The sequence below is a fragment of the Micromys minutus genome (assembly GCF_963924665.1).
Source record: "Micromys minutus genome assembly, chromosome: 6".
Lineage (NCBI taxonomy): Eukaryota > Metazoa > Chordata > Mammalia > Rodentia > Muridae > Micromys > Micromys minutus.
The window spans coordinates 12,928,592-12,950,098 of record NC_137975.1 but is presented as its reverse complement, the minus strand read 5'-3'; the positions used below and the strand labels follow the sequence as shown (position 1 = coordinate 12,950,098).

At 48.5% G+C, this 21,507-nt stretch overlaps 1 protein-coding gene across 1 annotated transcript in view; it reads left to right on the top strand.

The window, feature by feature from the left end:
* Positions 1-20,907, top strand: part of MARCO (macrophage receptor with collagenous structure) — a gene marked incomplete at its 5' end in the record, with an annotated part of 28,963 nt that extends 8,056 nt beyond the window's left edge. The window contains 15 exons of the mRNA XM_080918139.1: positions 2,122-2,223; positions 2,680-2,901; positions 3,286-3,321; positions 4,117-4,161; positions 6,913-6,957; positions 7,214-7,321; positions 9,587-9,685; positions 9,793-9,828; positions 10,490-10,588; positions 10,682-10,744; positions 15,383-15,427; positions 17,123-17,221; positions 17,638-17,682; positions 18,708-18,884; positions 20,771-20,907. Coding sequence (XP_080774265.1) covers positions 2,122-2,223; positions 2,680-2,901; positions 3,286-3,321; positions 4,117-4,161; positions 6,913-6,957; positions 7,214-7,321; positions 9,587-9,685; positions 9,793-9,828; positions 10,490-10,588; positions 10,682-10,744; positions 15,383-15,427; positions 17,123-17,221; positions 17,638-17,682; positions 18,708-18,884; positions 20,771-20,901 — 1,352 coding nt within the window. The 3' untranslated portion in view covers positions 20,902-20,907. The remainder of the gene's footprint in view (positions 1-2,121; positions 2,224-2,679; positions 2,902-3,285; positions 3,322-4,116; positions 4,162-6,912; positions 6,958-7,213; positions 7,322-9,586; positions 9,686-9,792; positions 9,829-10,489; positions 10,589-10,681; positions 10,745-15,382; positions 15,428-17,122; positions 17,222-17,637; positions 17,683-18,707; positions 18,885-20,770) is intronic.
* Between the last annotated feature and the right edge of the window lie 600 nt (positions 20,908-21,507).

The window sequence follows — 21,507 nt, the reverse complement described above, 5'->3', positions numbered from 1 at the left end:
TGTCCTGTCTGCCTTTGGATTAAGATGTAGAAATTTTGGCTCTTCCATCCCCATGTCTGCCTGGACAGACACTGCCATGATCTCTCCTTGATGATAATGAACTGACCCTCTAAACCTGTAAGCCAGCCCCAATTAAATATTGCCTTTTATAAGAGTTGCTTTGGTCATGGTGTCTCCTCACAGCATTAGAAACCCCAACCAAGACAACCTACCAGAGAATTTTTAGTCCCTTAACTAGGGAAGTTCTTCCTCAGGAGCCAAAACCACTTTGAGAAGACATTTCCTTTGTGTTTGTTCCACCTTCAAAGAGCTGAACTAGCGAATGGGAACGTAAGAACTCCATCATCCCCTCCCCTGTCTGTCCAGTGAGTGGGATATACCTACACAGTACAAGTCCCAGTTCCTAAACACCTGTCTTAGGATGCATGGAAACTCTGAATTCCTTTGGCATGTGTTAGTATGCGTGGGGTGTATGAGTGTATGCATATTCACGTGTGTATAGATGCATTTTGAGGTGTATGTGGACATTGTGCTGACACCTTCCTTCACTGTTCTATGCTGTATTTCCTGAGACAGAGTGCAAAGGTCAATGACGCAGCTGCTCACTGTCTCCCCAGTGCTGACATAGCAGATAACTAAACCCGGCTAACATTTATGTGGGTTCTGGGGATCCAAACTCTGGTCCCCACACTTGCAAGACTTTACCCTCTAATTTGTTTCCCCGACTCAATTCTGAAAGCATTCTGAGCCAGGGCAAATGAGACCCTCTCTCTGTTCATCTTTTCTCCAATGATGTTCTTACTGTCCCCACCATGACCTCTGATGCCTGGGACTTTGGTATAGTTCCCTTTCTTATCCATTGCATGTCACCTCTCAAACAGGAGTGTGTGGCTTCTATACAAATTACACACACACACACACACACACACACACACACACACACACACACATATAAGAAAATCAGTAATCTCTGTATTTTTGATACCTTTGTGTGGCTCTGGAGCACCGCATATGTATGTGTCTATGAGCACAGAAGGGACAATAGCAAAGGCACACCTCTGAATGTTCACAATGCACACCCCAGCAGGCTGGGACCTTACAGAGCTAAGGCAAGGCCATGAATCTCTCTTTGTTGTTTCTCTGTTTAATAGCTTGTGCCAAACACATTTTGCATGCACACACAGCTTCATGTACATATACACAAATATGTTCACATGCATACTCACATACACAGAGAGACAATCACACATATGCATGAACATGCATACACGTGCATGAACACACACACACACACACACACACACACTCACAGAACCATAGACCAAGGAGGGAAAGACAGGAACTGCACTCCTGCATCTTATGTACTAGTGAGTTACTCATTTCTCTGAGACTCACGGAGTGTTTAGGAAACAGGAACAGCCTCTTCAGCCCTCCCAGACTGTGTAAATGCAAGCTGCAGCTTCAGTGATTCTTTGTGTAATCATTGGTGACTCCAACACAGACCAGGTGTCACATTCCTGTTCAGGTCTGAACAAGATCTATGCATCTGGTTATATATAAGTGGGCACGGGAGCACTCAACCTCAGGTGGCATTTCATGGGTGCTTGCCAGCTTCCCCCCTCTTCCCTCCCCTTCCTCTCCCTTTCCTTCCTATTTCCTCCCCTTACCCCCTTCCTCTCTTCCTCTTTCCTCTCCCTTCCCCTCCCTTTCTCTTCCCTCACTTCCCCATCTCTTTCTTCCCCTTTCTTCCCCTTCCCACCCTTGTTCCTCCTCCTCTTCTCCAACTCCTCCTTCTTCTTTCTTCTTTTCTTTAAAGGAAGCATCTCTTACTGGCCGGAGCTCATGAAGAAGGCTAGTCTGGCTGGCTGGCCAGCAAGCCTTGGAGATCTGCTTGTCTCTTCCTCTACATACACACACACACACACACACACACACACACACACACACACACACACACATATAAACAAACTTCTTGCTTTGTGGCTAAAACAGGAACAAGAACGATCTGGATCAATCTGGATGCCCTTCCTACTTTCCAAGGAGTTTCCTGCTCCCCTGCACATGGCCTGGCACAGGCCGGCTCCTTCTCTGTGAAGTCTCATTTCTCTTCTTTTATTCCAGATCCAGTGCCCAAGAAGAGAAATGGGGGGGCCTTCTGCATGGCAGCCATGGCTATTCACCTGATCCTGCTCACGGCAGGCACTGCACTGCTGCTGACTCAAGGTGAGGTGCTCCTAGTCCTGGTCCCGATGTAAAGTTCAGACTGACTAGAGGCATCTTGAGAATACTGCTGCCTTCCTGCTAGGGCAGGGTGGTTAGAACCACGAAGGTAATGGAGGAGTGAAAAGTGAAGAGGGTGTGTGTGTGTGTGTGTGTGTGTGTGTGTGTGTGTGTGTGTGTGTGTGGTGTGTGCATATGAAAGCCATTTCAGATGTATTGTCCATTTTGAGACCGTCTCTTTCTGGCCCGAACTTTACCAAATGGCTAGGTTGGCTGGCCAGCAGGTCCCAAGGATCTTATATGGGGAGTTCATTCTGTTTCTTTTCCCCACAATGCACAGAATTTGTGTTTGAAACTCCATGCCCTATAGAAGACATGTACGTGTTACACAGACTATCAGGCACCTGCCCCAATGTCTCAGACTTCAATGGGGCCCCTAAATGACGTTGTGGGTTTCAGTGCTCAATCTGCAGGAGCAGCTCCAGATCCTAGATATGTCCTGTGGCAATGGAACACTGGCCGCTGAGGACAAGTCAGTCTTCTTCCTACAGTGGGCTCGTCCCAAAACACACATGGTACCAGGAGCACAGGGGATGCAAACCTTGCAGGCCCAGCTCAGCTGGGTCTACACCAGCCAGGAGCAACTACGTCAGCAGGTCAACAACCTCACTCAAAATCCAGGTACCACCACACCCGGTTTCTGGGGTTCTGGGGAGGAAACCCAGGGTTTCCATGCATGCTGGCTGAACACCTTAGCAACTGTACACTCCCAGCCTGCAAAGACAGCCATTTTGACCAACCCAGATGGGTTTAGGGCAATGCTGATGTAGTCTGGCAACCTAAGTATTTCTGTACCTCCACAACTTCTGGGGGGATATGGTTCCTGGTCTCTCTAAGCTTAAGAACACATTGAGGTGTTATTGTTCAAACTTTCAAGGCTAGAAGACCCATGGGTCCTCAACCTCCCAGTGCAGAATCTGTGAGTTCTCTGTGGGGACACAGAACAAAATAAAGCGTCACTCTACACCCTGGCTCAGTCTGCAACCTTCTCTCCTTCCCTTGCAGAGTTGTTCGGGATGAAGGGTGAACGAGGTTCCCCAGGTAGGTTCACTTCCAGTCTGACCCATTCTGTCCTTATCTAGAACCTTCGCTGGAAGACTCCTTAGCTGGGAGCCTTCTGTGGATTTTCTAAGCTCACCTTCCAATGATCTGGTCAGTCCATACGCTGCCTCCTTCATGGGACCACCTCTCTACCCCTGCCCGAGTGAGACACCCACCTCAGGACCTCTGCCTTCCCCTGAGCCAAATGATAGCCTTCTCCCGCCAAACTATAAATGTCAAATAAAACATACCCCCAAGAGCAGAGTGCTGTCCAGCCGTGGGCACCAGCAGCTGGCCCGCACCTATGTATGGACTTACGCCCTGTCCATTATTTATCCCTTTGTGCCATGAATGCTTCAGGGCATCCCTTTTCCTGTGCTATGCAAAAGCTTATCCCTGGGAGCTGTGGACACAGGCCTTTGTGCTGTAAACTGAACTCAGGTCCTTGGCAAGAGCATCTTAATTGCTGAGCCATCTCTCAGTGCTGAGGGTGGAGGCGTAGCCACAATTCATTCTATTGTACCGAACTGTAGAAACTCTTTTAAAGGTGTACTGACTTGCGGAGTTGAGTTCATTAGGGGAAAGGGCAATGGTGCCTTTCGTAGGAACTTTAAGGAAAGATTTGGGGAAGGTGACCCAGGTCCTGCTGAGGCCAGCTGAGTTGGCTCTGGTTCTCCCAGTCCTGACCTTCCTCTTAGCTGCTCAACGTATCTGTCACACACCCTGACAGCTGCAAGTTCTCTTATTATCTTCCCATGGGTTCCTAACCTCCTGTTTTAACCCTAACGTCTCCAGGTGTCCGAGGACCCCAGGGCCCACCAGGCACCAAGGGAGAGGCAGGTGAGTAGGTATCACAGGAACATACAGTGGGCTTTCTCCGTGACAAGGACCTACACCAGAGTCTAAACCCTGTGGGGCAGGCCTGCACAAGGGGAGGCAGCTTGTATGCGAGCTGGGGTGGGCTCAGAGGTGAGGGGGGAGGAGTTCACAAACAGTACTATTGCTCAGTGGTACCTCAGCCTGGACAGATTGTAGGCCGTGGACATCACAGTTGAACCGTTTCTGCTAAGGACTGCAAACCTGTGCAGCTCCATGGGGGACCGGATGTGCCTGTGGTCTTCTCTCCCCCATCACGACCCTCAGTTTCTTTTTACATAAAATGCAGCTGAGACTTTTGTTGGGCATTTTTCATGTTATGCATTGCCCTCCCATCCCTCTCTGTGCAAGGGTGCACACGTGTGTTGTGTATGTGCAAGTATGTATTGTGTCCTCGTACACATGTGCCCACATAGAAGCCAGACTCAACCTTGATGGTCATTCTTCCGGTATTGCTCATCTTGGTTTTTGTCTTTGTGTTTATTTTTAGCTTTGTTTTTGCTTCATGACAAGGTTAGTTACACTGGCCTGTAACTTATCAAATAAACTAGGTAGCTAACCAGTGAGTCCCAGTAATCCACCTGCCTCTGCCTCCTCCGTATTGAGACTACAAGCACACACTGGCACGCCTAGCTGCTTTACATGGGTTTCGGGGGTTAAACTCAAGTCCTCATGCTTGAAAAGGGAGCCCTTTACCAAGAAAACTATCATCCCAGCCCACTGCTTTGGGTTTCTTTGAACCCAATAGTAGCCCAGACTTTCCTTGAACGCTCAATCCTCCTGCCTCAGCCTCCTGAGTGCTGTGATGGCAGGCATGCATCACCATACCGGCTTCTAGATAATTCTGAAGATCCACCATTGCATTAGGTTTCCGTGTTTCAGGCTGGGGCTGAGACCTGTCCAGCCCCACACACACAGCTCTGCCAGAGTAGCAGAATCAGAGCACTCTCTCTCCCCTACTTCTGTCTCTGGAGACAAAAGCTTAGGACCGTGACTTTCACAGAGCTCCCCCAATACCCCATAATTCAGTCTGCTGCACGAGGCAGAATCCTAAGACCTTTTTAAGAGGCAGGAGCAGAACCAGCTGGTCTAGATAAAAGGGGAAGTAAACAAACCAGCAGGCTTGCCCGCCCTTCCCCACAGAAAGCCCCAGCAGCCACCAGCCAGAACTGGTGAGCAGAGAAAGCTACTTCTAGGAACTGGCTCCGTTAGGAAGGCAGTTACTAGGATCCCCGGGAACCCATTGTTCTCTATCAAGGCAGGGCTTCTTCCAAAAGGCTTTAAAAATCAGAAAGGAAGATTATAGTGTGGTGAGGAGCGTGCATAGACACTCATGCTTACCCACTGCATCACCACATGCTCACACACACACACACACACACACACACACACATTTATAAGCACATGTCTACACACATTGTGTCTTCACACTCATATGCTACACACACAGACACAGCCCCACATTCACTTATGCACACATATGAACACTGGTGCCTTCCCATGCATGCATCCTTACACTCACACCACACACACAGGGCCACACACTCATGCACATGTGTGTGCACACACGAATACTCACACCATACACTCACATACATGTATGAGCACACATTTTGGCATCCATACTTTCTCACAATACACATAATCATGGCAATACACACTCACATATTCATGCACATGCGCACGAGCACACATTTATGCACACATGCAGCCTTGCTCTCGGGTGCTCACACACTCAAGCACGCATATAAGCTTCTGCACATGCTCCAGTGCTCACACTTACAGCATACTCATGCTCACACATGTGCACTTGCAGATACTCACATGGCCTATACACAAACAGTCTCATACACACACTCACACAGTAGGCAGGCCGCTCAGAGGGGATCTAGTCTCTCCTCTTGCAACTCAGAGGCTTTAAGTAGGTTCCCCAGATCCCAGAGATGGAAGGACAGATACAGTGCATTCCTACAGGCACAGTCTGGGGGCTCAGTCTTCTGTGGCTCCAGCAGAGAGCAGGAGAAAGCTGGGCAGTTTTACTAACCCCCTAATACTCACTCATACTTCTGGAACCCACAAACCTAATGGGGGGCAAAGTGTCTGTGATGGAGACCGTAAGCCCAGAGCAGCTGGCATCGCCACAAAAAGCTGGGGCTTGGGCAACCAGCAAGCTTTTCTCCACACCTGGCTTGGCAGCCTCTCTCCCTCTTCCTTTCCCACCCACCCCCTGGGATCTCCCCATGTCTCCTCATGCTCACTGTCCTGCCCAGGTCCTCCCCCTTCCTCCCGGAATGGCCTGCACTTCAGGATGAAACCTGCATGTCCTTTCAGCTGGTCCGGTGTCCTAGGAAGGAGCCACTGTTTGCCAACTCCATTTATGTCCTGGGCACAGGATCACTAGTGAGATACCTGCAGAGAGCCCAGCCTTCACCAGCCTCATTTTACAGATGACAGCATTGTGACAAGGGGTTCTGAGGTGTCTTTTCCAAAGTCATCTACTGTGCTTGGAGAGGCAGCCATGATTCAAACCCACTTGCCTTGTTCTAGAGTTTTCTTCCACGGCTATGCACTGGCCCAAGCCTGGGACTCTACCATGAATGTTTGATTGTGCATTTGTGTATAGGGTGGAGGGCTCCTATTCTTGGATACCTCGGGCCCCCAGAATGTCAGCTAACTAAAGAACACAGTGACTGAGTCCTCCTTCTCTTCTCACAGGCCTTCAGGGAGTCACGGGTGCGCCGGGGAAGCAAGGAGCAACTGGTAACTTGGGCTCCCTCTGCTGGGAAGGCCAATCTCATTGTCAATGCCCCTGGGGCAACTGTCCCCATGAGTTCTCTCTATAACCCCATCCTGGCACCTGACGGTGAATGCCTTCCTACTCCCCTTTCCCCAAGTCTCCAAGAGATGAACGTGTGCCCTAGGTCTTCCCTGGAGACCCCATCTCCCACACTCTGCTTCGTTCTGCAGGGGTCCATCCTCAGTAGGACAATGGTGTTCACCTCTGTTCTCATCCCAGGTGCTCCAGGACCTCAAGGGGAGAAGGGCAGCAAAGGTGACAAAGGTCTCACTGGCCCCAAGGGGGAGCATGGCACCAAGGGAGACAAAGGGGACCTAGGCCTTCCAGGTAAGGGTTGTGTTGGGGTGTTGGCATTCACAGTGAAGCCTGGGGGAGCAGAAAGTCTAGTCATTCTGGCTGAAAACAGGACTTGGCTCAAGAACGGCATGCCCAGCTGTTTAAGAGAAGCCTTAACTGTACTCTAGTTCTTTTGAAAAATTAGCTAATTAATTTCAATTGATGCATAACCACCCATGTCTGTGAGTTACAGTGTGATATTTATATTATTCAAAGATTTTTCTATGTATTTATTTATTGTATATACTTTCACTGTAGCTGTCTTCAGACACACCAGAAGAGGGCATCGGATCCCATCGCAGATGGCTGTGAGCCACCATGTGGTTGCATGCATGTTTAATGTGTGTATGGTATGTGATATGCATGCATGTTTAAATGTGTATATGGTATGTGATATGCATGCATGTTTAAATGTGTGTATGGTATGTGATATGCATGCATGTTTAAATGTGTGTATGGTATGTGATATGTATGCATGTACACATGATTGCATATGCATTGCTGGTTTGTTTTTATTTAAAATAGTTTTTTGTACAGTACATTCTCATTATGGCTCGTTTCCTGAGGTAGGGTTTCTCACTGCACCAGGCGCTCATTTCCTGGCTGAGCAGCAAGCCCCAGGGATCCTCCTGCCTTGACCTTTGGTACTGTAGGATTACAAGCATGTGTTACCATGCCTGGCTTTTTGCATGAGTGCTAAGATTCAAACCCGGCACCTCAGGCTTATTCAGCAGGGTTATTCACTGAGACATCTCCCTAGCCCCGGAAAGCATTCGTTTCTTATATCCTGAGTCGGCTAGCCTCCCTCCAAAGCCTCGAGCTAGCCTAACTCGCTCAGACCCAGGGAGGCTGGTTCTTGCTTGCTGTCTTCTTCAGAATCTTTCACTACTTAATTGTGTCCCCATTCTGAAGGGATCTGGAAGAACCTTGGCATGGTGCCTAAGTCCTCTCCCAGACCCTTGTCAAAAACAAACAAACAAACCAGAATAGAAGTCTGAAGAGATGGCTCATTTGGTGACGTATTTGAGTATCAGAACACAGGTTTGATCCCAGAACCTATGTGGAAAGGCCAGGCATGGTCACACTTGCTTATGATCCCAGTGCCAGGGAGGCAGTGACAGGCAGATACCTTGGACGAGTTGGACAGACTGTCTGTTGAGTTGCAAAGCAGGTGAAGTACCCCACTTCCAAAACAAAACAAAGTAGAGAGCAACTGAGAAACAGCACCCAGGGCTCTCTGATTTGCAAACTTATGTCCATGAACACCCACACATAAATGTTCACCCACACATAACTCTTCACCCACACACTTGAGCATAAACAGGTATATATATATATATATATATATATATATATATATATATATATATATATATATATATATATATATATATATATATATATATATATATATATCAGGACATTTCAATATTTGAGAACAGAGCCATAAGTTCCTTTTACTAAATTCTGCCAGCTTTCTAGTAGAAGGTAGAAAAGGTTGCTTTGGGGTGACAGTCCTCTTTAAGACCTTGCCCTGTGTTGGTCCCACCGGGAACCAAACTGAGTGTCTACAACCAGTTGACAGTGTGACCTTAGTGTCTCCCGGAGTAGCTAATACCAAACAAGCCCACTGTGCAGCCCCTTCCCAGCTGGCCTGCCCTTCAGGAAGGAGGCCGCTCTCAATTGATATGCACCAGGTACTAAGAGAACAGAGGAGGAAGAGACAGAGGACTCAGGAGAGGACTAGCTGGATGCGCTCAGAATGCTGATGACAAGTGGAAATTTTGGAATCTTGGTTGCCAGGGAAGCCCGTGTCTGCACCGCTGCCGGGCACAGAAATTACTGCACTTTTCTCGCTCTCAGTGACCTTTGCTATTCTCGGAATCCGGGAGATGTTTTCTAGAACGTTCAGATTTCAGTCCGAGAGGTTACAAAAGATAATCCCCTAATGTACACAGGAAAATGAGCCCCCAAGGTACTGGGTGACCCCAGGCTATGACTCTTCTCCTCGAGGTAAGGGTTCTGACCAGGGTCCTGGAAACCCAGCATTACTGGTATCCAGTCACCTGGCCAATCTGTTATGAGTCTGTGTCCTGTGTCTGGGGAAGGAGCTCCTTCCTGGAGAGCTTCCCTGGCAGGCAGGCACAGGACATTCTAATTTGGAATTTGGGTAAGACAGGAAATGCCTAAGTGGAGCTGTTTTACCCTCCTCCCATGTCCAACCTCGATTTCTTTTTTTTTGTTTGTTTGTTAAAGGAAACAAAGGGGACATGGGCATGAAGGGAGACACAGGGGTTATGGGGTCCCCTGGAGCCCAGGGAGACAAAGGAGATGCCGGAAAACCAGGCCTCCCAGGTAAGAGGTTGCACTGTGGGGCCACAGACCTGAAGGTATCGCCCTTCTCTCTGGTAGCTGAGCCAGTTAAGAGCCAACAAGCTTCTTATGAGTCCTGTCCTTTGCAGGTTTGCCTGGATCTCCTGGAGCCAAAGGCGACCAAGGTAGGAGCTGTGGGCATCTGGGCAGATTGGCTGTGGTCCCCAGGAAGAGCCAAGTAGGGAAAATCTCCAATTATCTTCTTCCATCCCTCTTTCCCTTCCTCCTCTTCTTCCTTCCTTTTTTCTTTCTTTAATTTCTTCTCTTTTTTTCTTTTCTTCTTTTGTTCTTGCAGGGTTTCATATAGCCCAGGCTAGCCTAAACCTCATTATTTATCTAAAGATGACTTTGAATATCTGAATCTCCTGCCTCCAGCTCCCTGTGCTGGGATCTCAGGAGTGTACCACCATGCAGGTTTCATCTCATCGTGGTGTTAACCCAGAGAACTCCAGGAGCTTAGGAACCTGACTATACCATAAACAAACAGTCCGTTGGTAGAGGGGGCAGGCTCTAATGAAAACAGACTTTACCTGTCTCCCTCCTGGGCTGCTGAGGGGCAGAGTTGGGTGATTCCACTTAAAGTTCACAATCTGTCCGTCATCTTAGATTCCACAGCTGTGATGGAGGAAATGGAGCTTACAGCATTGTTTCTCTCTCACCCACAGTGCAATAGATGAATCCTAAAGGTGGTGGAGGCTGGTGTCAGCAGATGTATGTCACAGAGGATAGGGAGCCTGCCCTTGTACCACTGACCCCCTAACCCTGCCATTGCCCCTTACGTTTCAGGAAAACCTGGACTGCAGGGTGTTCCAGGCTCTCCAGGTGCACCAGGACCTTCAGGTGCCAAGGGTGAGCCAGGACGCACTGGTCTTACTGGGCCACCAGGTGAGGAACCTTATTCTTTATCCCTGCATTGGGAATGGTATCCCAGCATCCATCCATTCTAACTCTTATGCCCATGTGCTGTCTGTCTTCTAGGACCCCCAGGGATTGCTGGGAATCCAGGGGCTGCAGGTGTGAAAGGAAGCAAGGGGGACACAGGTAAGTGAGTGTGCAGGGGTGAAAGGCAGGGTTGCTGGGTTCTACGGATAGACAGGAAGGAGGATTGCCTCTCAGCATCCCACAAGAGGCACAGATTCTCCTGTCTTCTGGCTTTGGAGGCTCCTGATAAAGGAAAGTAGTTTCCTCCATTATGACCCCTTGAGCACAAGTTCCCTGGTTTACAAGGCGTTGTACAGCCTAGCAGAAGCTCTCCATATACAGTGAATCTAGGGGATCGTCTGAAAGTCGCATCACAAAGACGTTCTTTTTCAGATTCTGTCATATAAACTAACAGAGAGTCATTCTATCCTGTCATATAGACTAACAGAGTCATTCTATTTTACAGTCTGGATTATAAAAAACTTCCTAGGTTTGTCTGTGTCACATGACCTCTCATAAGTGTGGGTCACTTGATGAGACCCTGAACTAATCAGTCTGATATCTGAAGCTACGTTTCTACATTGTGTTCAGCTGGCCTAGAAAGTTCAGGCCACTGCACTGGGCACTAGTGGTGATGGGCAGATGCCGTAGTCAGACTGTGGACTCTCTAAATGTCATTCGGAGAGCCCTGGCAGTCGGAAGTGCCAGTTGGGAGTGCTGTAAGGATGAAGAACAGAGCCAAAAAATTAGGCTCCTGTCTTCAAGAATGTCCAAGGGATCCCTGCCCTGACCCCTTTCTCTCCCAGAGAGTAAGGTTGAGCAATGTAAAACAAGTTTGGCAAGGCTGTTAACACACACAAAGGCTGGTCTATCCCCGTTTCAACTGGTTATTCACTCACTCGTGGAGTAGTACATCCTAGCAGGCCTTGAACTCTGAGTATCTGATCTTTGTTTCCTTCCTGAAGGCTATTAGGAGCCATGGCTAAGGTATCAGCTGCATTTTCTCCATTCTTTGATTCCCTCAAGACTCACACTCGCTTACAGCCCCTTACCAGGGTTAGAGCGATAGCTTATTGAATTAATTTTTCCCTAGCAAGCATGAGGACCTGAAGTAAATCTCCAGAACTCATGTTAAAATAAACCAGTGGGCTTGCTTTTAATCCCAGTTTGATGGAGGCGGAGATGGGTGGGTCCCTGGGGCTCGCTGGTCAGGCAGCTTAGCCCACTCAGCAAGTTTGAGGAGAGTGGGAGATGCTATCTCAGAACACAAGTGGGAAGCTTCTGAGGAGCAACATTTGGCTTTGTCCTCCATCTACCATGTACATGTGCATATGTATACATGTACACACACACACACACACACAAGACCCCACACCAATGCATACACAAAAAAACATATACATACATGCACCTGCACACACAGAATCATACACCCAAGACCATGCAAATACGATTACAGACATCTTAGTCTGTGGCTCATTGAACTTCCTGTATCTGGTGAGCATCTTTATGTGGTGTCTGTGTGTATACATCCAATTAATCATCCATAAATACCCTCAGTGGAACCCTATGGGTCACCCGTTAAGTATAGCATCCATTAACGATGGATTTTATATTCAATTTATGATGTATGATAATCACCATTTAGGTTGGTGGCTCACCCAAGACCAAAACTTGCCTTGGTGCAACATCTGCTGGCTTATGTGAACTCTCCGGGGAAGGGACTTCCCAGAACTCTGTGGGCTAACGAGGGGCCACACAGATTAGATTTGATGGTTCCTGGAATGAATATCCAGGGGGAGGGTGGCAGATGTGACTTGAACGTCATCCTCATGTTTGAAGACAGCATCCCTTTGTATCCTCACTGCAGGAGGCTGGGAATTCCCAAGCCAGAACTTCTATGGCAGTTGTCCAGTTTTGATAAAGCAAGCCAGGTTTCAAACCCCTGGGTTTCCCATTTTGTAAATAAAACTATGAATCTCTCAGTGGAACAACTAGCTGATTCAGATGAAGACAGAGGAATGACATTGCACTGGCTTGGCCTGGATTTAATTACTGTGGGTTAATTATAAACAAGGAGAGGTCCGTTTGCTGTTAAATAGGCCCCTGGGCTACGCCCTGTGCTCCAAACTTTACCATCACACTCTATCAACCCCTGCTTGAGTTTTGTCTTCCATGCTCAGCAGTCAGGAAGCAGAGATGGGGCTGGGAAGTGTCTCAGTCTTAAAGAGCATGTTACACAGCACGAGGACCTGAGTTCAGATCTCCGTAATCCATGTAAGAGCCAGACTGACAGAGGCCACTTGCAATTCCAGCCTTCAGCAGGCAAAGATAGGAGATCACCAGGGCACGCTGGCTAGCTACACTAGCCTGAACCAGTTAGCTCTGGGTTCAGAGACTCCGCCTTGATAAAGAGGAGGTCATTAAGGAAAGCATTTGACATCAGCTTTGGGCCTCCATGTGGACATTCACACACAGATACGTGCCCATATATACATATGCACATACACATCACAACGGCTCAGAGAGGCTAAATTCTCTGTCACCGGCTGCTAATGCACAGTGAGTCTGATCCCAAAGGTGTGCTTTTGTTATATGGAGTAACACAGGTTGTAACGCATGAAAAATCAAAGCTGCCCTTGCTTAGGGCTGTCTTAGTGAGGCCCTGGACCAGTGAATTGTTAGAAATGTGTGTTCCTGGGTTCCCATGCCCAGCCCACTTAATCAATATCTCTGAGTGGACCTGGTAAGATGTTTCTGTGTAAGCACTCGTGCATGCGTGCATGCATGCGTGCGTTCTTACGTGCAGAAGCCAGTAGAGGAGCTTGTCACTCTTCCTATCAATTCCTGCCTTATTAATTAATTAATTAATTAATTAATTTTTGAGATAGAGTCAGTCACTGAGCGAGAAGTTTACTACCTATCTCCATTCCCCAGCACAGGGTTACAGCCATGTGCCGCCATGCGCCGTCATGCCTGGCTTCTACATGGGTGCCGTGGATTCTTACTCGTGTGCACATGGCTTGCACAGGAATTGTTCTCATCAGTGACCCACTTTCTTGCCCCACACAAACCACAGGCAGGAGATTCTGAGACACGTTGAAGTTAGATGGTGACATCATTCTGGGGAGCCTGGAGAGACCTGGGAGGTCGTTGAGACCAAGCTAAGGGAGACTTCAGGAAGAAGCAAGCTGGGCATTCTGATGGGACAAAGACAGCCTAGGGCAACCTCGGGAGCTGGAGTCTGGGGAACAGCCAGGCTGTTCCCTCCTTTAGGACCATGGATAGATCCTTCCTGCGCATCCTCAGTACAGCTCCTCTCTGAAGCGGGGAACCAGTGGGGATCCTCAGGGGAGTGGATGATGACAGAAGACAAGGCTGGGCTGCACAGACAGCTCTGCTGGTAAAGTATCTGAGGGTCTGAGTTCAATCCCCAGAACTGCTGTGAAAACAAGCTGGGCTTGGGGGCAGCCATTTGTAATCTCGACACTGGGAAGATGAAGATCCCTGATGCTCAGTGGCCAGCTAGAGTCGGTGCATGGCTGAGTCTGTGAGTTCTGGGCCAGTCTTGGACTTGCACCCAGGTCCCTCTTCTCCTCCTGCTGGCACTGTGTGAGGTCTGGAAACTGAGAAGAGGGTGGTGGGAGGGTCAGAAAGGAGCTCTCCTCAGGCCATGACAAGGAGGTGATGGCTCTACACTGGTGTGTTTGTGGTAAGACTGACCCATATCACCAATGTGAAACCTGTCACACACAAGGAGCTGTTTTATCATCTACTCTTTCTCAATGGCCCACAGTTAGCTTGCACCCACCCACCCGGGTTTGTAGAACTGTCTGAGGGAGTCCCACTTATCTGAAAGAAACCGGTATGGATCCTTAAAATTCTAAAGGAACAGATCATGAGCCACCGTGGGGATGCCTAAAGGGTGCTAGAGACAATGGGTCTTCTATGAAAAGTTAGGATTCATAAAGCAGTGACTGAGAGGAGAGGATGGGTTAAAGCAGGGAAGGAGGGCAAAGTGAGATGGTTCATGGGTAATTTAGTTTGCGACTGGACTAGACATCCTGAGTCTTATACTCAGGACCCACAAGATGGAAAGAGAACTGACTTCCAAAAGTTGTCCTTTGTCCTGCTCCCCCGACCCCTCTCACAGAGACAGACAACCTCCCGTGTCCCCTGTCCTCTACACTCCCTCACACAAAAACAAATCATTAATGGCGCATCTACTACAGGTGATAACCCCCAAGGATCTGGGTGGCTACTGCACAATCTCTGGAACAGAAATGTTCCTTTATAAAATATTTCTGGTTGAAAAATACTGATCAATAATATTGTTGAATAAAACATTTAGGTAATAAATAAATAAATAAATAAATAAATAAATAAATAAATAAATAAATAATATTTCTGATCTATCTTCTGAAAATCTCATGAAACAATAAGGACACGGGATGGATTTAAGGTCAAATCAGGTCAATGGTGTCCAGACAGGGAAGGCTGGCCAGGGCATCTGGAATCTGCGTACCTCAGACTTCCACCCAGCACGTCGTCAGCATTTCACTGAAACACGCCCATATCTTCATCTGACCGCAGCCTGTCTCCCCTTCCACCCCATCATGAGGGTTGAAGCAATCACAGAGAACCGCTGTACCCTTCTGTCTGCATTAATCAGACAAAGGGAGAGGCTGTCTAAGATTAAAAGTGTCTAATATCTGAGTTTTATTATTCTCCCCCCCCTTCCCTGTGTCTCCATTTTAGGATTTCAAGGACAGAAAGGCACTAAAGGAGAATCAGGAGTCCCAGGTAAAGGGCTGACTTCATTTTAATTTTTTGGGATGGTGACTGAGAGACCTGTGTGTGTGGAACTAAGCCTTATTGACTTTGAACACTGTGACCTTACCCTCAGAGTTGAGGCAGAGACTGAGGTTTGCCACCCAAGCCTCTATTCCTTCCCTAGATGATCTGGGTTAAATGGCAGGGCCTCAGTATCCCAAAATGAAGAGAAAGTGAGTCAGAGTCCAAGGAGGATGAATAACGTATGCAGAGGTGCCAGGCCATGCTATCACCAAAAGATCTGGATGCACCCTGTCTCTCCTTAGGGGTTAAGGCTACCCAATCTCTGACTTGCTTTGTTTTATCCTTCCTGGTTCCCAAGTCCCTCTTCTCCACTGCTGCTATTTCTCATTAGGAATTCTTCTTCTTCTTCTTCTTCTTCTTCTTCTTCTTCTTCTTCTTCTTCTTCTTCTTCTTCTTCTTCTTCTTCTTCTTCTTCTTCTTCTTCTTCTTCTCCTTCTCCTCCTTCTTCTTCTCCTTCTCCTCCTCCTCCTCCTCTCCTCCTCCTCTCTTCCTCCTCCTTCTCTTCTCTTCTTCCTCATCTTCTATCTCCTTTCCATCTCCTTTTTCTCCTCCTCCTCTTCCTTTTCCTTCACTATCACCATCTCCACCACACCCAAAGCAGTTTACTTTACAAAGGAACAAGTAAGTGTAAGATCAGGGGCATGGTGCTGGTTTACACTCAGCCTTAATAAAAGCCATGTTATAGGTGGTGTCATAATAGAGGCATGGCCCAAAATGACATAAACTCCAATGAGCAAAAATAAGAATAGAATCTAGTTTGTTTGGGTGGTTTGGTTTGGGTTGGTTGGTTGGTTGGTTGGTTGGTTGGTTGGTTGGTTGATTGGTTGGTTGGTTGGTTGGTTGATTGGTTGGTTGGTTTTTTGAGATAGAGTGTCACTATGTAGCCCTGACTAGACTAGAAACTTCCTATAAAGAGCATGTTGACCTCAAACTCAGAGATCTTCTTGCTTCTGCCCCTACCCCCAAGTTCTGTAACTGAATTTTTAAGCAGACTGAAGTTTATTGAGCCAGCCAGCAAGCTGAGAAAATTGGAATTCTCTTCCCATCTATCCATCTGAACCATCTATCAGTGAGAGCTCAGAATGACAGGAAGCCAGAGAAGCAAGATCCCAGACTCTTCTGCAGATAGAACCCCCACATGACCTGGAGAATTACCCACCATGACCATATCCTCTTAACACCTCTTGCCTGAGGCTCAGTCTTCCAACACAAGAACCTTAGTAGGGTGTGTTCAAACTATACCTTTGTCAAAGCAAGTCTAAAATAGGATGTGGGCAGACTTCTGGAGTGTTTTCTCTTCCATGTGAGCTACATATTCTACTACAGTCTTAATTTACTAATCAGACATAGGGACCTAGAAACACTCTAAGAAATTACCACAGACTAAAACTTCTACATAATTATCTCATCTTCTAAGGACTCTACCAGCAATATCCTCCTGTGCATTCCTGATGGGATTAACATGGGAGACCAGATAACTAGAACAGCCCCCTGTTGGACCAAACCCTTGGCCACAGGCTTACATAGCCCTTTACTGAGGAATTTGATAGTCCAGGGTCATTTGTATCCTAAGCAGAAAGGCCCTTGTGTCCCCCTAGGAAGCAGAGTGGGGCATCTATGTGGCTAACTATCTCCTCTCAGGCCTTGTAGGCAGAAAGGGAGACACTGGAAGCCCTGGGCTGGCAGGTCCTAAAGGAGAGCCTGGACGAACCGGTCTAAAGGGAGAGCCTGGGGTGAAAGGTAGGTGGTGCTTTTGTCATTGACTTACAGGTTATGGGTCTTCAGAACCAGGCTGCAGAAGGTGTCTTTACTGAGTTTCCAAGTTACATGCTAGGAATTATATTGGGAAAGCATCATCAGGTTTCCCCAGGAAGCAGATAGCTTTCCCTTCTGTGTTCTGCCTCAGGCAGCACCACAGCCAAATAGGTCTTCCCATAAGCTTTGTTGCTTACCGAGTCTCTCTTGTTAGCCTAACTCCTACCCTTTGGTCCATATGAGGCCTGCTTCCTCTTATTCTGGTGCATAGATGGCTATCCCCAGAGATCCTCAGATCTCAGCAGAGAAACTGAGCCCTCGTCCCTCTAAGTGTTCTGATGTGGGGAAATGGGGTGAGGAAGGCCTTGGATCAAAGTGTGTGTTTTTTATCTTCATGACAGGCTCTTCTGGCCAGCAAGGACAAAAGGGAGAAAAAGGTCAAAAAGGTAATTGATGCCTTTATTATCTTTTATTTATCTTTTAGAGACAATTCAGCGTCATGTGTTAGGGGGTAGAGTTTATGTCCCTGGAACATTCTTCACATATAGTCTGAGCCAGTTTGTGGTCAGAGGCCTAAGCAGCACCCCACCCTGCCTTTACACTCCATCTTTTCTGCCTCTTCCCCTCCTTGTTCGTATCCCCTTACCTCCTGCTCCCTTCCTGTTTCATCTCCCCCTCCTCCCCTCTCCATCTCCCCTCTTCATCTCTCCCTCCTCCCCTTTTATATCTTCCTTGTCCCCTTCCATCTCTCCCTCCTCCTCTTTGCCCCTCTCCCTCCTCCCCTTCCATCTCTCCCTCCTCTTCTTCCATCTCTCCCTCCTCCTCCTTCGATCTCTCCCTCTTTTTTCACCTCTCCCCTTCTTCCTCCATTCCTCCTCCCCTCTTCATCTCTCACTCCTTCCCTTCCATCTCTCCCTCCTCCCCTTCCATCTCTCCCTCCTCTCCTTCCATCTCTCTATCCTCCCCCTTCATCTCTCCCTCTTCCCCTTCCATCTCTCCCTCCTCCCCATTGCACCTCTCCCTTCTTTCCTTCCACCTCTCCTTCCTCCCCCTTCATCTCTCCCTCCTCCCCTTTCACCTCTCCCCCCTCCATCTCTCCATCCTCCCCATGTTTACCTCCATCCTTCTTCACTCTCTCCTTTTCTCCTTTTTCTCATCATTTCTCCATCTTCCTCACTACCTCGTCTCTTCCTCTTCTCCCTACTTTTGTTCCCCTTATCATTTTTTTCCTTTCCACCACACATGGCAAGACAGGATTGCACAGAGGCCTCTGCCCCTGTGCCTTGTTCCCTCTAAAGCAGGATGCAGGAGAGCGATATACAAGGAAGTGCTGGTGCTGAGGGGGTTCTCCAAAGCTCTGGTGACATGGGCCTGTTTGTCCTCATAGCTGTAGAACTTTTAAGAGCAGCAGAAAAACCACATCAGTACCGACCACCATTTGCCTCACCTTACACATACGTTTTTAACCCAGGTGAACCCAACCAAGTCGTCCGGATCGCGGGTGGCACCAGCAGAGGCCGAGCTGAAATTTTCTATAACAATGTCTGGGGGACAATTTGTGATGATGGCTGGGATAACAATGATGCCACCGTCTTCTGCCGCATGCTCGGTTTCTCCAGCGGGAAGGGACTGAGCAGCTACGGAGGTGGTAAGTGACTCCACAGCCAGGAACTGTTTTCCTACGCATGCCCAAGTGGTACAGTGACAGCCTCTGGTGAAGTGATGTACTGTGGCTGTGGCTAACGAAGGAACTGGAAAGTCCTGCAGCTTCGCGGCAGGTAGAGTACAGTCCACCACTCTGGGATCTGGACTAAGCTCTTTCCGCTTAGCCACCTGTTCTGAAGGACACTGCCACATTTCCAGCAGTGACCGCAAAGGCTATAAAAGGCTCTGGGTCACTGCTGTGGGTCATTGTCCATCCCGTCTTAGAGTCAGGATGTCACTTGGCCAAGATTATTTATGGAGTGGGGATAACTGCGGCCATTGAGAATAGCGGGAGAAGAGGGAGCCATGGCAAAGGGAGTTGTTTGTTTTCACGTCTGGAAACCCAAATCAGTAGCTGCCAGAACTCTTATCCATGAAGATAACCCTCCTGTGTGTGTGTGCGTGTGTGTGTGTGTGTGTGTGTGTGTGTGAGAGAGAGAGAGAGAGAGAGAGAGAGAGAGAGAGAGAATGTGTACACACACATGCCTGTCCATGCCTGTTCATGTGTGGGAGCACGCATGTGCGTGCACATGTTTATGAAGGACAGAGGACAACCATCTCTCCCTCCTCCCCATGTTTACCTCCATCCTTCTCTCTCTCCTTTCCTTCTTTTCCTTATCATTTCTCCATCTTCCTCACTACCTCGTCTCCCCCACCCCCACTCCCTCCTTCTGCCCCCTTTACCCTGTCTCTCAGTCCTTGTTTTCATGAGGCAGGGTCTCTCACTGGCCTGAAACTACTGACTTGATTGTGTTGCCTGACCAGGGAGCACTGGGGAGCTGTCTGGAGACACCCCCTAAGCACTGAGATTACAGGCACACACTACCATATCCTGGTTTTGATTTTTGACATGGATTCTGGAATCAAACTCAAGGCTTCCTGCTTGAGTGGGAAGCACTTTACCCACTGAGCCATCTTCCCAGCCCTTGTGAGGATCTTTTAAAGAGGACATAGAAAGTTAGATGTGGTGGCAGGCACCTCTTAACTCCAGCTCTTGGGATACTAACACAGTATGATGGAGCATGAAGGCTATCCTGGGCTACATAGAGGCTATCCCGGGCTACATAGTCGAGCTCTGTCTCAAGAAAAACAAAAGCAAAGCATGGGAAGGGGGAAAAGGCCAGATTTATTATATTCAATTTGAGAAAGCTGCCACGGCGCACAAAATAGGTTTATAGCCCACTACTCCTGCCCTGGCAAAGACGCTGGGTGGACAACAGGGCACAAGGCCATCTCCCTTTGGTCCTTGGGTGTCCCCTGCCTTACTCCACCCAAATCACCTGCAGCTCTCTCAGAGGCCGCTCTCTGCTTGTTTCCTTGAGACAAGGTCTCTCACTGAACCCAGAGCTAGGCTGGCAGCCCTTTTATGTGGGTACCGGAGATCCGAACTCAGGTCCTCGAGATTTTACAACACGCATTCTTACCCACTGAGCCAATCCTGGTTTTGTACTTGCCTCTCAATAGCTCCTAGCTGGGCTGTGAAACTCTGAATAGTCAGACACATTGAGCACAGCTGACTGCAGTCCAGGGCTCTGTCTTCGGTCCTGTCAGAGGGAAGGGGTCGGGCAGAGGCTGTGTTAGGTCCCTCAGACATTACAGATACAGCAGGAGGAAGGTGAGCTTACGGGGAGCCGATGGAAGGCTGTGTGTGCACACATACTGTGTGGATTAAGTAGTAAATATTTGCACGAGGTTTTCACTGTGCGGTTGAGGTCAGAGAGGAACCAGAGATATTCAAGATATAATAAGAGCTCACCTAGCCTCCCACACGTGCTGGGAGGTGGCCTGGACTTCTACATTAACATCCTTCCTTTCTCTCTCACGTCTCAGGCTCTGGGAAGATCTGGTTGGATGATGTGAGTTGTGCGGGGTCAGAGTACAGTTTGTGGGACTGCAGTAAGAGCTCCTGGGGCTCTCACAATTGCAACCATAATGAAGACGCGGGCGTGGAATGCCGCTGATGTGGGAGCCTGAGAGGTCGGCGGTGTGTTCCCAGGTGTCTTTGGGATCTACCTACACGGATTTTGTGGGCCTGCTAACTCTGTTGAGGGGAAATTAATAAAGCTCACCTGGGGATCCGCTGTGGCTGAATGACCCTAAGCTAGCTCCCCTGTGCTTTATAGCGCTGCTCAGTCAGTATGTGCTAGGTTCATAAATATGTCCTTGACCTCATAAGCTGGGTGTGGGGGGAGATGAGTCTGAAGCATGTCAAAGGTACTGTAGCCGTCTAGACGATCCCTTCAGACCTTCATCGTCTTCCAGGGTCCCTCCCTCATTCCCTCCTCCCGTCACCAGCACATGGCCCTGTCTCTGGCTATCCGCTACCTAGAGGTGCCGGGTCACAGGATACCTGTGATTGTCCCTTTCTGTCTGAGGGCACTCTGAGCTCCATAACTGTGAGGACCTTTGTCCATCTCACCCTACCCCGACTGATGCCAGAGTAGGAACTCAGAAAAAAACTTACTGAGGACAGAGGAGATGGCTCAGGGGATAAAAGCCCTTCCTGAACTAGTGTGAGACCAGACCTGGAGAGATGGCTCAGTGATCAAAGCACTTACTGCTCCTAC